The following is a 12532-nucleotide window of genomic DNA, read 5'->3' on the forward strand; positions in this document are numbered from 1 at the left end:
AAAGACGGCGAATAGCACCTTCATTTCAGCTGAGTCTATTGCGCGAGTCAAAAAAACTCCTTGAAACAAATGAAGGATTTTAGTGGGTCTCGCGGAACTCTGGGTATGATGCGCACGAAAAGTAGGGACTACAGAAAAATTTTTACAAGGCACACCCTTTTTTTGCGTCAAATCTTGCTTTTGATGAGGCGTAGCCGATGATATCACTTATCTTAATGTCCTGTCGATCTCCATGTTACCGAAACACGGGGAGATCTCGCAAAAACTAGGCCAGGCGTACAAATATGTGAAACAGTTTGATCTCGATGAGTTCCACGGACAAAATTCCCAAGAAAATCATTAGGAGATAATAGGGGATGATAGTAAAGGACTCTTTGCATAACTATCTCTTTAGCGTGAGCGCATGTAATTTTAAAAATCTTAACGGACACATTTAGCGAAATAGAGTACCTACGGAGAATTTTATTCTTCCACCCTTCGCTCCCAGAGTTCAGTGCGGCAAGCTAACCTCGATGTTTCTTTTGCTTATTTTTCTGACTCGCTTATTGCTGTAGCGCTAGCGCACACAAAACTGCCAGCTACGCAATATATTGTTATTAGTACTATCATTATTGTCAATACTATTATAATTGTCATTATTACATTTACTTTTATTCTTGTCATCGTTGTCATTAGATAATCATTATCATTATTATCATTATGAATTTTTTCTGCCTATACCAGCCCTTCCCTAGTAGCCTGCCTGGCAGCCTGATGCGGCCGGCAAGTAATTTGCCTGTGATACGAGCTAATTTGCACGGGTTTCCTGCAGCTATCACGCTATGAGGACGGCTGGCATCCTGCACGATCTGCTAAGCCTCCACTTTTTCCCCTCTTGTCTATAATACCCCCTTCCATACTTTTCAAAAACTCTTTCTAAATTCCGTCTCCCCCACTCCTTCCGAGCAAAAACCCTACTTTTGATTTCATTTGGATTACGTATGAAGCGGCAAGAAATTATAAACTCCAGTTATATTCTCTTGGTCGTGGCCATTATCATGAATATAGTTCTATTTCAAATAATATAGATTCTCTTAAGCACAGAATATACATAATATGCATTAAAGCTGGGCGGCGATCAAAATAAAGGTAAGAGAAGTAAATCGTTTTCCTATCCTACCCCATTTCCATTAGTTAGTTTCTGTAGCTTCGTTTGTACTGGACTGAATAAAGAGTTGGTTCATTTCACGTAACTAATAATCCTTCATACCGTGTATATTGGTAAGTGGATATTAAATATAGCTAGAGCTAGCTTAATGGTTTTTTGCCGTTTATTACTGATTCTTGATAGGGAGTATTCAAATAAAAGGTTATGCAACATGTCATGATCGATGAATGACTTTTACAAATTTGAGTAACGTCTCTGAGGCTTTCTAAATAAGCAAATTATCCGTTGGTTGCAGGTATTGGTCAAAACTTGTTCCCAGGGCCTTATCGAAACCATCACCATATTTACTCGTGAATCGTGATTGATTTCGATGTCCGGGAAAGTGCAAAGTGCAGTTATTCTTTTACCCGGATGTTGCGTAGTGATAAAAATACATTATGGCTTCGACAGAAAATGAATGAGGTCACAAGTACATTCTGCTCGCTAAGGCAACAAGTTGAAAGACTTTGGGGCGAAGTTGTAAGGCGGGCGAGCTACTTTTACTACTAAGGGCGAACTTGGGAAGGTGGTTGGGGCCCCCTGATCCTTTTTCCTTTCTGACTCTTTTCTTGTATTTAATCACTTTATCAAGGATTTTGTATTTCTTCCATTAATGTCAGTTATCTGTTTTTTTTCTTAGTCCCTTTTTGTATTATCCGACTTTTACGTATGAATAAAATTAGCTAGAGCTAGCTAGCCAGCTTAGCATTTGTCGCGACGGTCAAGTTTAACGTCATCCATAGTTGTTTTACACACGTGTGTTATTGTATTTTTTCTCCGCCAATCAGACGTTCATGTATTCTGTCAAACAGATGGCTTCATTCATTACTGCCTATTGGTGAACAACAGAAGACTTTGTTTCTGCCATTTGTAAAAACCGAAATCTTTAGCCTTTGTTTAACACAAAACAAGCACAGGTGCTGAGCACATAGGTCCCAAATTCACAATACTCCGTTATCATTTGTGTACTGTATAAAATGATCTGTTGATGATCCCACATTTGGTCCAAGTTGGTTTATTTATTACTTATTCGTCTGCGAATGCCAAGCGGAAGATCGTTTATTTTCCTGAGTAAGTCTGGTGTGTTTTTATTGAGCGCTTGACAGGAAATCGGAGAACGCTAAGAAAGCCAGTTTTAAACACGTGAAAGCACTTCAGATGAAGACAGCCAATCAGAATTCTTGGCATTGTGCCTGTTGACAAGTAAGAAGCCAATCCAAAGCGCCCTTTGCGTTTCCGCGCTTTAGAGTTTATTTTGCATCCAAGTCTTTTTTTAGTGCGGCATCTTTCAATTCTGTCTCTTTCTGCTGTCGCTTTTGTTCGTTGCTATAGTTGTGGCTTTATTCTTTCTTTCTGTAACTTTGCGACGGTTCATTTCCACTCGATGGCCGAAGAAGCACCCGCACTCAAGAAGGACTCTACCATGGTTGTGACTGCTAAGGTGAGGAGAAAATCGAAAGCGCGCGAACACCGCAGAGCATCTTGACCGTATGGTTTTCCGGCAGAGGATGAATTATGATTTCTGTTTCTCGCTTTAGGAGGGAGAACAGTTTCTTGAAGAGCACGGAAAGGTTCATGAAGATGTAAAAACGAGAGCACAACAGAAAGAACTTGAGGAAAGCGAAGATGACGCCGCTAGCAAACTGAAAAGAACTTCGACTATGGCTGCGACCGCACAGGTAAGATCATGAGTTCGAAAGTTGGTAGGTTTCACTTTCTTTCCACTAATTTAAAACTCACGATTCTAAGCGGCCCGTTTTTGAGAATATGTTGTACACTTTTAGGAGGGAAGCGATCTCCTTGGAGATGAAGAACGCGGTAAAACGCGATCAGTGACTGCGGCTATGAAAGAGACGGATGAAGGCGATCAAGAGGAAAGCGGAGAAGACGACGACGATGAAGAAGAAGAAGAAGAACCGAACGGAAACTCCGAAGAGGATGGAGGAGATAAACCAGCTGTCAAACGCGATGGAACTATGGTTGTGACCGCTGCGGTGAGATCACTGCAAAATTTGTTTTAACTTGCCAGTGAAAGAGTTTTCTTTTGCTTATCGATGGTATAAATTTCTTTTTAGGAAGGTGAAAAGTTTTTGGAAAACGAGGGCCATACGGTTGACGGTGGAACACGTGGGGAAACCGAAGCAGTGAAAGCAGCTATCGAAGAAACCGAAGCCGATAAACAGAATGGTGATAAAGAAGATGATAAACCAGACCTGAAACGGAAAGGAACTATGCAAGAAACTGTCGAGGTAAGAGAAAAAAAATGCGGTGACTTTTTGTTTACGGATTCGTAAGTCGATTTTCAGGTACCGCTGCTTTTGTGCCGAAAACACTGTTCTGAATAAATTCCGTGTTATGGGTTGTTTGCCATTGTCACATGGAAATTCAGATTATGTTAATGATTTCCGCTCGCTGAGAAAATCGGGCTCTGTAGGCCTGAACGCTGCACGGTATGTCTAAGATTTGTGTATTCTAGTAGTTTCCACGCGTCAAATTGGTTTATGTTAGTTGAAAAACTGACATCGTCTGATCAGAAATGTACTTTATCGACTTTGTCACGCCATTTGGCATTTGATGCATGCTTCGCTGCGATTCTATTTCATTTAAAGGAAGTCTATTGTTTTTAGGTCACTACTGTCATAGTTGTTCATGAGACAAGTAGCTATTGAATTTTCACACGGTTGCCACGCTTTGGTGATAAACTTAACACCATGAATTATGTTTCGCGCGAGTGATAGAGAAAATTTTCCCCCTCCCTCCCTTGTTCATTTACACGTGATCGCGTGTTTATCAAAAAAAATTTCCTTGCGCGACATGGATCAGTCGTAATAACTAACTATGAAATGCTGTTCTTATAGAAATTTATTTTATTAAAACGGGAAACTTCGTTATTTCAGCGTCATCTGTCAAGGTTATTGGCTTTCTTTGAAGCACTTAAACATTAACGTGACGTTTCGTGACAAGCTTTTTACGCTTATCAGGAAAAAGTGACGGCAATTTGAATTTCCTGTATTTTTTTAAAGAGTTATTTATATCTTGCCACAATCACGGAGTTTTTGTAGATCACCTCAGTAACTGAAAATATTTTATTACTTGAACTAAAGCCTTATGGTATATTTGCATGTTATCTTTTTCAATTAGGCAAACATGTTTTTAAAGGATTATTTTAACATCTTTTCAAGGTCACTTGGCATAAATAACAAAATGACAACCTGTTTGACTGATATTTTCAGGGGGAAAGGCTGGTTATTTAATACATTCCTAAAAATAACTAAACTTATCCAAAAACTATTAGACAAACAGATGTCTAAACTGTAAATTATTACTTATAGATCAGGAAGATTTTCTCAGTTTGTGTTATACCTAAACTAAAAATCTCCATTCAATTTAAGTCATGACCCTAAATAATAAATCCAAAATCACCTAGAATGGTGAAAGCTTCAAAAATATTTTGAATTATTTCCAAGATTCACCCAATGAATCCCCTCCCAATTTGTCCACCTTTCCATGAGTGAGCTCATGAAGTTTAAAAATAATATCAGTATCAGAGGAATTTTCTTCTAACCTTTCAACTGTTTTAAAAGTTATTCACAAATAACTATTGCACAAGGCCAACGCATTATTCAGCAAATAGGTGACAAAATTGAATGTTTTCAGCTAAAGAGTGTTTTCTTGATATAGCACCAAATTCTCTCAAATAATTAACAAGACCATGTATAGAAGCTACAAGAGAGAATTGGGAATTATTTCACTGGGGTTAAAGGGTTAACAAAATACTTTATAATTTCGAGGGCTCTAAACTCAACTTTCAAAGGTGCCATTTGGAGGCACACGATCATTAAATTCTCATACAATCATGAAATTCTCAGGAGAAAAATAGATTCATACTTGTTTGATGACTTATCTATTGCTGATTTTGTCTGACTTGTACTTCGCGTGTTTTTCAGGAGGGTGAAGAATATTTGAAAAGGCAGAAAACTACTAATGGAGATCACCAAGAGGAAGTCAAAGCTTGATCTTCACTGTACTTTAAATGTTGCAACTTTTACGACTGCAAGACAATTGGACAGATCTTGTACAGTATATACAACAGTAGAGCATATGTAACATTTTTAAGCATGGCCATATACAGCTTCTATTTAGCATAATAGTTATCTATCATTTAATGGTTTTCCTAAAATGGATTTGTCATTTTCTACCCAGATCAAATAGACAACTTTGAACCAATTTTATGCTCTTATCTTTCCTTTTCCCTTCCTTGAGAAATCAATCCTGAGATTCTACAGAACCTTTTTTCTGTATTATAATAAAATAGGAGACTTTGGAGTTTTGGTAATTGGGTTGGCAAAGGGCTTGATTTAATTAATTTCTTTGATGGATCAATCCTAGGTACTTGTTATGATTTTGATATAAATTGAAACAGACTGGTGACAAAAATTATAGTAATATCAGTAAGGGAATTTTTGGTCGGACTATGTGACCAAATTCTCTTCATTAGTCAACAAGGATTGTATTGCCATCAGCTAGGAGAATTAAGTTTTTAGATCTTAAGGGGATAGAAGGTTATGTCTTAGTGAAGGATAACTTTGTTTTCTTTTCAAAAGAAGTTGAAACTTAAGGAAAATTCTAGTGTTTTCTCTTACTTTTATGGATAAATAATTAAGGGTTTTGAGATACTTGCTCATTGAAATTTTCAGTCAAGGAATTAAGAAAAATTTATAGTGTGTGATAAAGTCCATTTTATTTTCCAAACTCCCCTTTCCCAAGTCCTTAACAGGTGTCTCCTTTGGGAATTTATGGATTTATTTTCTTAAAAGTGCTATTTGCTACCCCTGTGTATGGTAACTCAAAGCCTATTCATATTGTAAACTTTTAAGCTTTTATACTTTTTAAAAGCCACATACAACATCAAACAGACAGCAGAAAAGTCGCTCATTAAAGTGTTCTTTTTGGATAACTGGTTTTTATTTAAATGACTTTTCAGGATGAGAATCTCTCCTTCCTGTTCCATGCTCTTTCTGGGGCCCATGGCTTAGGGGCTGACTTTTGTGGGGGGGGGGGTGGGTGATTTCTGGTCATCAGAAAAAAATTTTTTCTAGCAATCTGGTGTGCAGGATATTTTTTTCCGATTTTTTGGTACATTTTTTCTGTTACATTTGGGCTGCATGCAGTTTTTTTCTTCCAACAAGTGCTTGCAGGAAATTTTTCAAAATCACCCACCCCCCTCCCTCAAAGGTTAAATGGTCGGCCCCTTAGAGCCCTGTCTCCCTCCAGGTATTTAGAGACACAGCAAACCATTGCTGGAGAAATGTTTTAATTTCTCCTTTTCTTCTTGCCCTTTCCTCCCTTACCCACTGAACTTGACCTGAGTGCCTGTTTCAGTCCTTTTGTGTCACCCTTTCTCTTACGAAGAAATTGCCTGCATTGGATACATCCACTATTTGGAGTAGCATGTACTTGCATCAGAAGATACAGTCACCTTGTTGTTTACACATGGTCCTAGATCAAACAACTGAGAGCAAACTTCAATTAAGTCAATGTGTTGTTTTCTTGGGAAGAATATTCTTCTTTCAGAGAGCCTTTCTTCACCTTGAATTTTTAAAATCCCTGGATGTGTCTAACATTTCTTTTTTCCATAAAGTATCAGTCCCCCTGAATGAGTCCTGAATCAAACAGAAAGATCATGAGAAGAAAAAATTGGTTGGAGGTCTTGATTTTTATAAAAATTCCCGGCGCACAGAAAAGAAAGGAGAATATTCTCACTGATGTTAAGGTATAAAGAGTGAAATAGGTTCTATTAAACTGTCTTAGAAACCTAACAAAATTCCATTGGGTAACTTGTATATGGACATATGTTCCGGCCAGGGATAACACTGATTCTGGGTTTGTTTGGCAGCCCTCGGCCATGTGGCAGCGTTCGGCCGCGAACAAATTATTTTTTCGCAACCGCGAGAAAAAAAAAAAGAAAAACTACCCGTGGCAGCGCTCGGTCGGGTAGTAATTAATTAATTTTAGGCCTCACGGAACAGCGTACGCACGTGAGTTAAGGAAAATTTCACACATGCGCAGATGACGCCCATTCTTGTGTTTACTTCTCCCATCTACGCTTTTAAAACTTTACCGTTGAATATCTTATCCAAACACAAAGTCTCTGGTATTTTAATACTTAAACCGCGAAGAATACAACGGAATTAAGGATTCTACCGTTTTAGTTTTTTTCTTTTCATCGACTTAGTGGTAGAAATGCTATTTTTTCGTACTGTTTTGTCATTCATTGCGCGTGGTGTTTATTATTTGGAATTTCGAAACGGACAAGTTCAAGAATTGGCATCGTAGTTTCAAGGCAAATTGAGGTTTGGAGTCCACTGTTGTTCGTATTAAAGTTATTTTCATGTTTTTAACGCGCGCTCGAGATGTCATGGAGGAATGAAATATATCGACTGAGTAAAGCGAGCGCGCGATGCTCGAGGTAAGATTATAAACTAGGTTATCTTGACCCTATCTTAGGGGTGTTGGTGGTTATAGGTCAATTAGCTTACATTCAATATCGCCCACCCGAGATCGAGAGTGAACTCCAGTTTATTCGTCAACAGGAACCAAGAGCAGTTAATTATCAATCACTTCTCGGGTACTCGTTGGTACTATTGATGATGTTTGACTGATATCGATTGTTAAATCAATGCTTATTTCTTTTGGGCGCTTTGAATGCGGAGGATCGACCAATACACTGATTGTTTTTCGACCACACTGCATATTCATATTTGTGTTGGTCCAGATTTAGAGGCTATGACAAGTTGCCTGTATATGAAAAAAAATTGCATCGATGTAGATATTTAATAGGAGAAGAAAATCGTTTAAAGGGGAGAGAGGATTCATTACGGGTCAGATTTGTACTACTTATCTTTTACACAGAATAAGGAAAGACAGGATAATGAACTTGGCACATTTTTAACAGTTCCAGAGTTTAAATCTAATTTATTACTGTTATGCATTGTACACTAACTGTATGTAACATAACATTGGCTGCATCACTTAGCTTTGCCCTTCCTGTACAAAATGATTCACTTAATGTACAAGAACACCTATACACAAGTCGTGTACTTATCACATTAAAAGTTACCTACTGCTAATAATATGTTTCATTATACATGTGCAACTTTATAATGATATAATCTACATGTAGTTAAATATTACATTTATTATGGTCTTAAACTGCTGTAGTGAAGTGACAGCATTCAATGTTTGTTTAATATTCTACTTAGCTACAATTATGCATAACGATTTAAAATCACATATATTACAGGTTCATTTACCTACTGTTCATTTTGAATGTAATGTTCAATTCATTTAATTCAAAATCCAATACAGCATGATTAAATACATGCATGTCTCAGCTTTGGCTCCATGCACTTTACTTATACCTGCAAAACCAGTTACAATATTGCAAAGCTAACATGCTACATACACTAAAACTGATAAAAATTACTGAGCCACCCCCATGACTACTTTATTCTTCATGTGTAGGTAATGGCATAGTATGTACAGTCATGTGGGACCTGGAAAGACAAGTAGTTGGAGGTTGGAAGACATTTGGAAAGTTTTGTAAACACAACTGGCATTCTCTTGGTAGATCATAAATTGGTAGCTCCTCCCCATAGTTCCACACCTTTAGCGCTGCTAGCTGCATGAGTCTTGGAACTTGTCCATCAGGTGTACTGGTAACTCCCTCAATTACTGTTGGGCTGAATGACCTTTGTCCCTCCAGTGCAGATGTTCCCTTGGCAGAAGCTTTCCAGTGAAGTTTAAGTTTGCGACCATCAGCTTTTAGTGACTGAATCATATCCAGTAAGTCATTGTTTACTTTCTTTTCTATCCAAGCTTTAGGGTAAACATCCTTTGCTGTAAGTGGCCCATGTGTGCTGTTTTCTCTAATCTTGTTTAAGTTCTTTCTTGCCTCTTGCAAAAAGTCAGTGGTGAGCATTTGGGCATATTCTTTCATTCTTTCTTCGTGAACTTCATGTGCGGCTTCAGTGGTCCTGGTGTTGGTTTTTCCACTGTGTTATGAGTTCAACTTTTCTTTAGCTTTTTTATTCAGTAGTTTCACACTGCATGTGATCCAGGAGATTACGTGACTTACAACCCACTCATCATAACACACTGTGCAGAATGTTCTCAACAAGTGTGATTGAAGCCTGTTTTGATAACTCTGACATGTTATCATTAAGATACAGTTGCAAAAGGTTGAACTTTCTTTCTGCAAGAACATTGTTAACTGGAAGACTGAAAATGTGCTTGGGTGTAGAGCTCAAGCAGGTTTGGAGTGGCTTCTTTACTTATGAGTGAGCTCTGTTGTGATAAAGTCATTTCTTTGATCTCACATAGCAATTGGGGTTCCTTTAATTTCCAAAGAGTGGCCCATTTAATTAATCCAACTCTGTCCTTTGAGACCAATGTGAGAATGTTTTGTCTATGAACATGAAAGGGATTGTTCACTGACTTTTCTTTTTGATTTTCAGATCTGACTGGAATTCCAAGAAGCTTTAAAACCGAATGCCAGAAATGACTTTGGTATCTCTGATCAGCTCCCATTCCAAACAACTTAGGAAAAGTTAACCACTCTGCTCCATGATCTTTGATTACTTTAAGTGCTTCTTGTAACATTGGCCTCTGCACTTGTTTGTGAAAATGTTCAATAGCTGCTGGGTCTTTCAATGACATCTTTACCAGTTGTGATGTTACAGGAAAATGTTCTGATGGAGACTTCAACATTTCACTTAAAGTTTCATGATGCTTCAAAACAGTTGCTGGCCATAATCGTGCAAGGTAACCACTGGTAAAACCGAGTTCTGCATCACTAGCTTGGGATGTGTTCAGAGATGGAATGATGAACTTGTCAAGGAATTCAAACAAAAACTTGATTTCAACTTGAATCATTGGACTTGAGCCATCTTAATGACATCTTACCAAATAGTGTGGTGGCTATCTGATTTTGGCAATCTTTGAAGGAGATGCTCAGCAAGCTGTAGACAAGCTTTTCCATACTTAAGATACCACTGGAGAGTCTCATAGTAATATGTCCACCTTGTGTCAGTGAATGTCTGAGAAAGGGATGGCTTTTTACTAAGAATACCTAGAGAAACATACATAACTTTTTATTGGCTTGGACACTCATGATGGAGCCAAGATATTTTATATAGCAATTGTCAAACATAGGGGTTACTCATGTCACCCCTTGCTCCTAACCCAGCCTGGCACATTCTTCTCAGCATGATGTTTAGTACATGTGGGTAGCATCCTACAAAGAACATTTCCTTTCCAAAAATTTTGGTGTTGTTTGCTAAGAGACCATTTACTTTTCCCTTTTGGGTAGAGGCATTGTCCCCAACCAACCCTGAAACATTGGTGATGTCATATTCATTTTTCACAACATGATAATCCACATCAGACTGGTGTCTTCCAGACCCGCTTGCTGTAAGGCTGTTTGCTAGGACATAAGCTTGAGGCTTGCTCTCTATAGGGCACCAGGTGTGAACACCTACTATGTGCCTCTCTTCTCCTCCCTTGTGGGAGTCATCACTCCAGAGATGAAAATCGTACTTGGAGTTTGAAAAGCGCTTCCGTAAAATTAGTTTGTCTGCTTCACCTAAGAGAACATTCCAGTCAGAAAGTGTACTTGGGGAGACAACAAAGTTTGTTGGGGGGCTACAGTCAAACAGAATATTGAAAATCAGATGTAATGCTACAGGTGCCTTTTGATAAGATAACAAAGATGCATGTTGCATGTATCTCACACAAGCCATAAACATCAAAGTTCTTTGGTTGTATCCATTGTTACCGTGTGCAAATGTCTCCACAAGGGAATATCCCTTTTTGACAAACTCATTGTTCCCCTGCAATTTCTTTTTCAGTTTAGAGGAAGCAGATCTTGTCCCCCTTAGCTTGTTGCCGACTTGTTTTTCTTTTTTTTCAGTAGACGTAAGTTTGTTTTGACACTTTTTCAGTTGTATTTAGAGCCTCAACGCGTCCTTTTTCAATTGGATGTTCTTTCTTTTTACAAATACTGAAATTATGGAACGGTGACATTTTAAATTAGTCAAATGTAACTCACGGATTTCACATGATAGAGTATGGAAACAAAGAATACAAAGTAAAAATGCCCGACTAGAAAATATAACTATTACGTTTCCACGGCGGTCCGTGTTCAGATAATTTTGTTCATCTTTGTTAGAACTTCCAAATTAAGCCTTAAAACTTCACTCATAAAACTCTCGATACTGTAGGACACTTAAAGATACGCGTCGTCATGATTTGCTGCCCGAAAAATTAACTTGCCTGTACATTTATTACTGACTATGCGGCCATATCGACTGATCTACCTGAACATTCGAGGGTATTTTTTTTTATTTTTCGGCTTCTGTTTGATGAGATTGTTATCCGTTTATGATTAATACTATTTAAAAGTGGTATCAACTACGATCGCGCAAGTTGCAACCGGCGAAATGTCAGAATGGGAATGAAAATCAATCACCGTAATTTGTGGCTCATACAATCTGCAGTAGTATTCGTAGAACAACAAAGCTGGTAGAGCGCTGCACTAGTATCGCAGAGGTCAGTGGTTCGAATCCCGTACAGGCCTGAAATTTTTTTCAGGTCTGATTTTCACTATTGCTCAAGTATTCGTAGACATTTACAAGTGTTTGCATTTCCATTCCCTCCCGAAAAACACTTGCCTAAACTGCGTCTTAGGGTTTTGACTGTTCCTTTTAGATTGGCGTTTTCGAATCTCAAACCCTTACACTCTCTCTCGAGTCGATCGAGTTTTTCTTCACTTAAAAAGCTGCATACTTGCACTGCAACGCTGCTTTTTTCTATTTCTTCGGAATAATTCGCATATTATCTCGGCTTCTTTTTGACTGGTGGCTGATTTTTGCAAGAAAATTTGGCTGCCGTGAGCTTTTTTACGTGCCATCAGATCTCATCGTCGGCGAGTCGGCCGGTGATTTAATTAACAAAAATCTATAACTTTCATGTAAACAACTCACGGCACGAGCCCGCGTTCTTTTTCTCAAGTAGTGTTGCAAAGTAATGTAATCCGCGCATGTTTGAGATTTTCATGGGGTTACGGTTTCCATGGTGGGGTACCTTTCCGTGAGGCCTAAATTTTGATTTGATTTCATTTATCTTTGGTTTCATTTTATTTCTATTTTACCTTTTACTTTCACTTGTTTTTATTTTAAAAATAAAAATGACAAAATTAATGATTCCTATAAATTTGAATATTTTTAATGGCAGTAGTCGGCCACCATACCAGGACCCTTCTCGCGCGCTATCACCCATCTCCACCCA

The 12532-nt window shown here is 38.2% G+C and overlaps 1 protein-coding gene and 1 pseudogene across 1 annotated transcript; one reads left to right on the top strand and one right to left on the bottom strand.

The window, feature by feature from the left end:
- The first annotated feature begins 2409 nt into the window (after positions 1-2409).
- Positions 2410-6143, top strand: LOC111332215 (uncharacterized). Its single transcript, XM_022937513.2, has 5 exons — positions 2410-2627; positions 2725-2865; positions 2971-3180; positions 3262-3435; positions 5134-6143. The coding sequence occupies exons 1-5, from the start codon at positions 2571-2573 to the stop codon at positions 5200-5202; spliced, it is 651 nt and encodes a 216-aa protein (XP_022793248.1). The 5' UTR covers positions 2410-2570; the 3' UTR covers positions 5203-6143.
- A 3536-nt stretch (positions 6144-9679) lies between these two features.
- On the bottom strand, positions 9680-12286 carry LOC148725437 (uncharacterized; annotated as a pseudogene).
- Positions 12287-12532: the final 246 nt, after the last annotated feature.

The sequence above is a fragment of the Stylophora pistillata genome, chromosome 8 (assembly GCF_964205215.1).
Source record: "Stylophora pistillata chromosome 8, jaStyPist1.2, whole genome shotgun sequence".
In the NCBI taxonomy this organism is placed as follows: domain Eukaryota; kingdom Metazoa; phylum Cnidaria; class Anthozoa; order Scleractinia; family Pocilloporidae; genus Stylophora; species Stylophora pistillata.

Coding starts and splice junctions, on each gene's coding strand:
- LOC111332215 (XM_022937513.2), top strand. CDS start 2,571: ATGGCCGAAGAAGCACCCGCACTCAAGAAGGACTCTACCATGGTTGTG. Junction 2,866..2,970: donor CTATGGCTGCGACCGCACAG/GTAAGATCATGA, acceptor GTACACTTTTAG/GAGGGAAGCGATCTCCTTGG. Junction 3,436..5,133: donor CTATGCAAGAAACTGTCGAG/GTAAGAGAAAAA, acceptor CGTGTTTTTCAG/GAGGGTGAAGAATATTTGAA.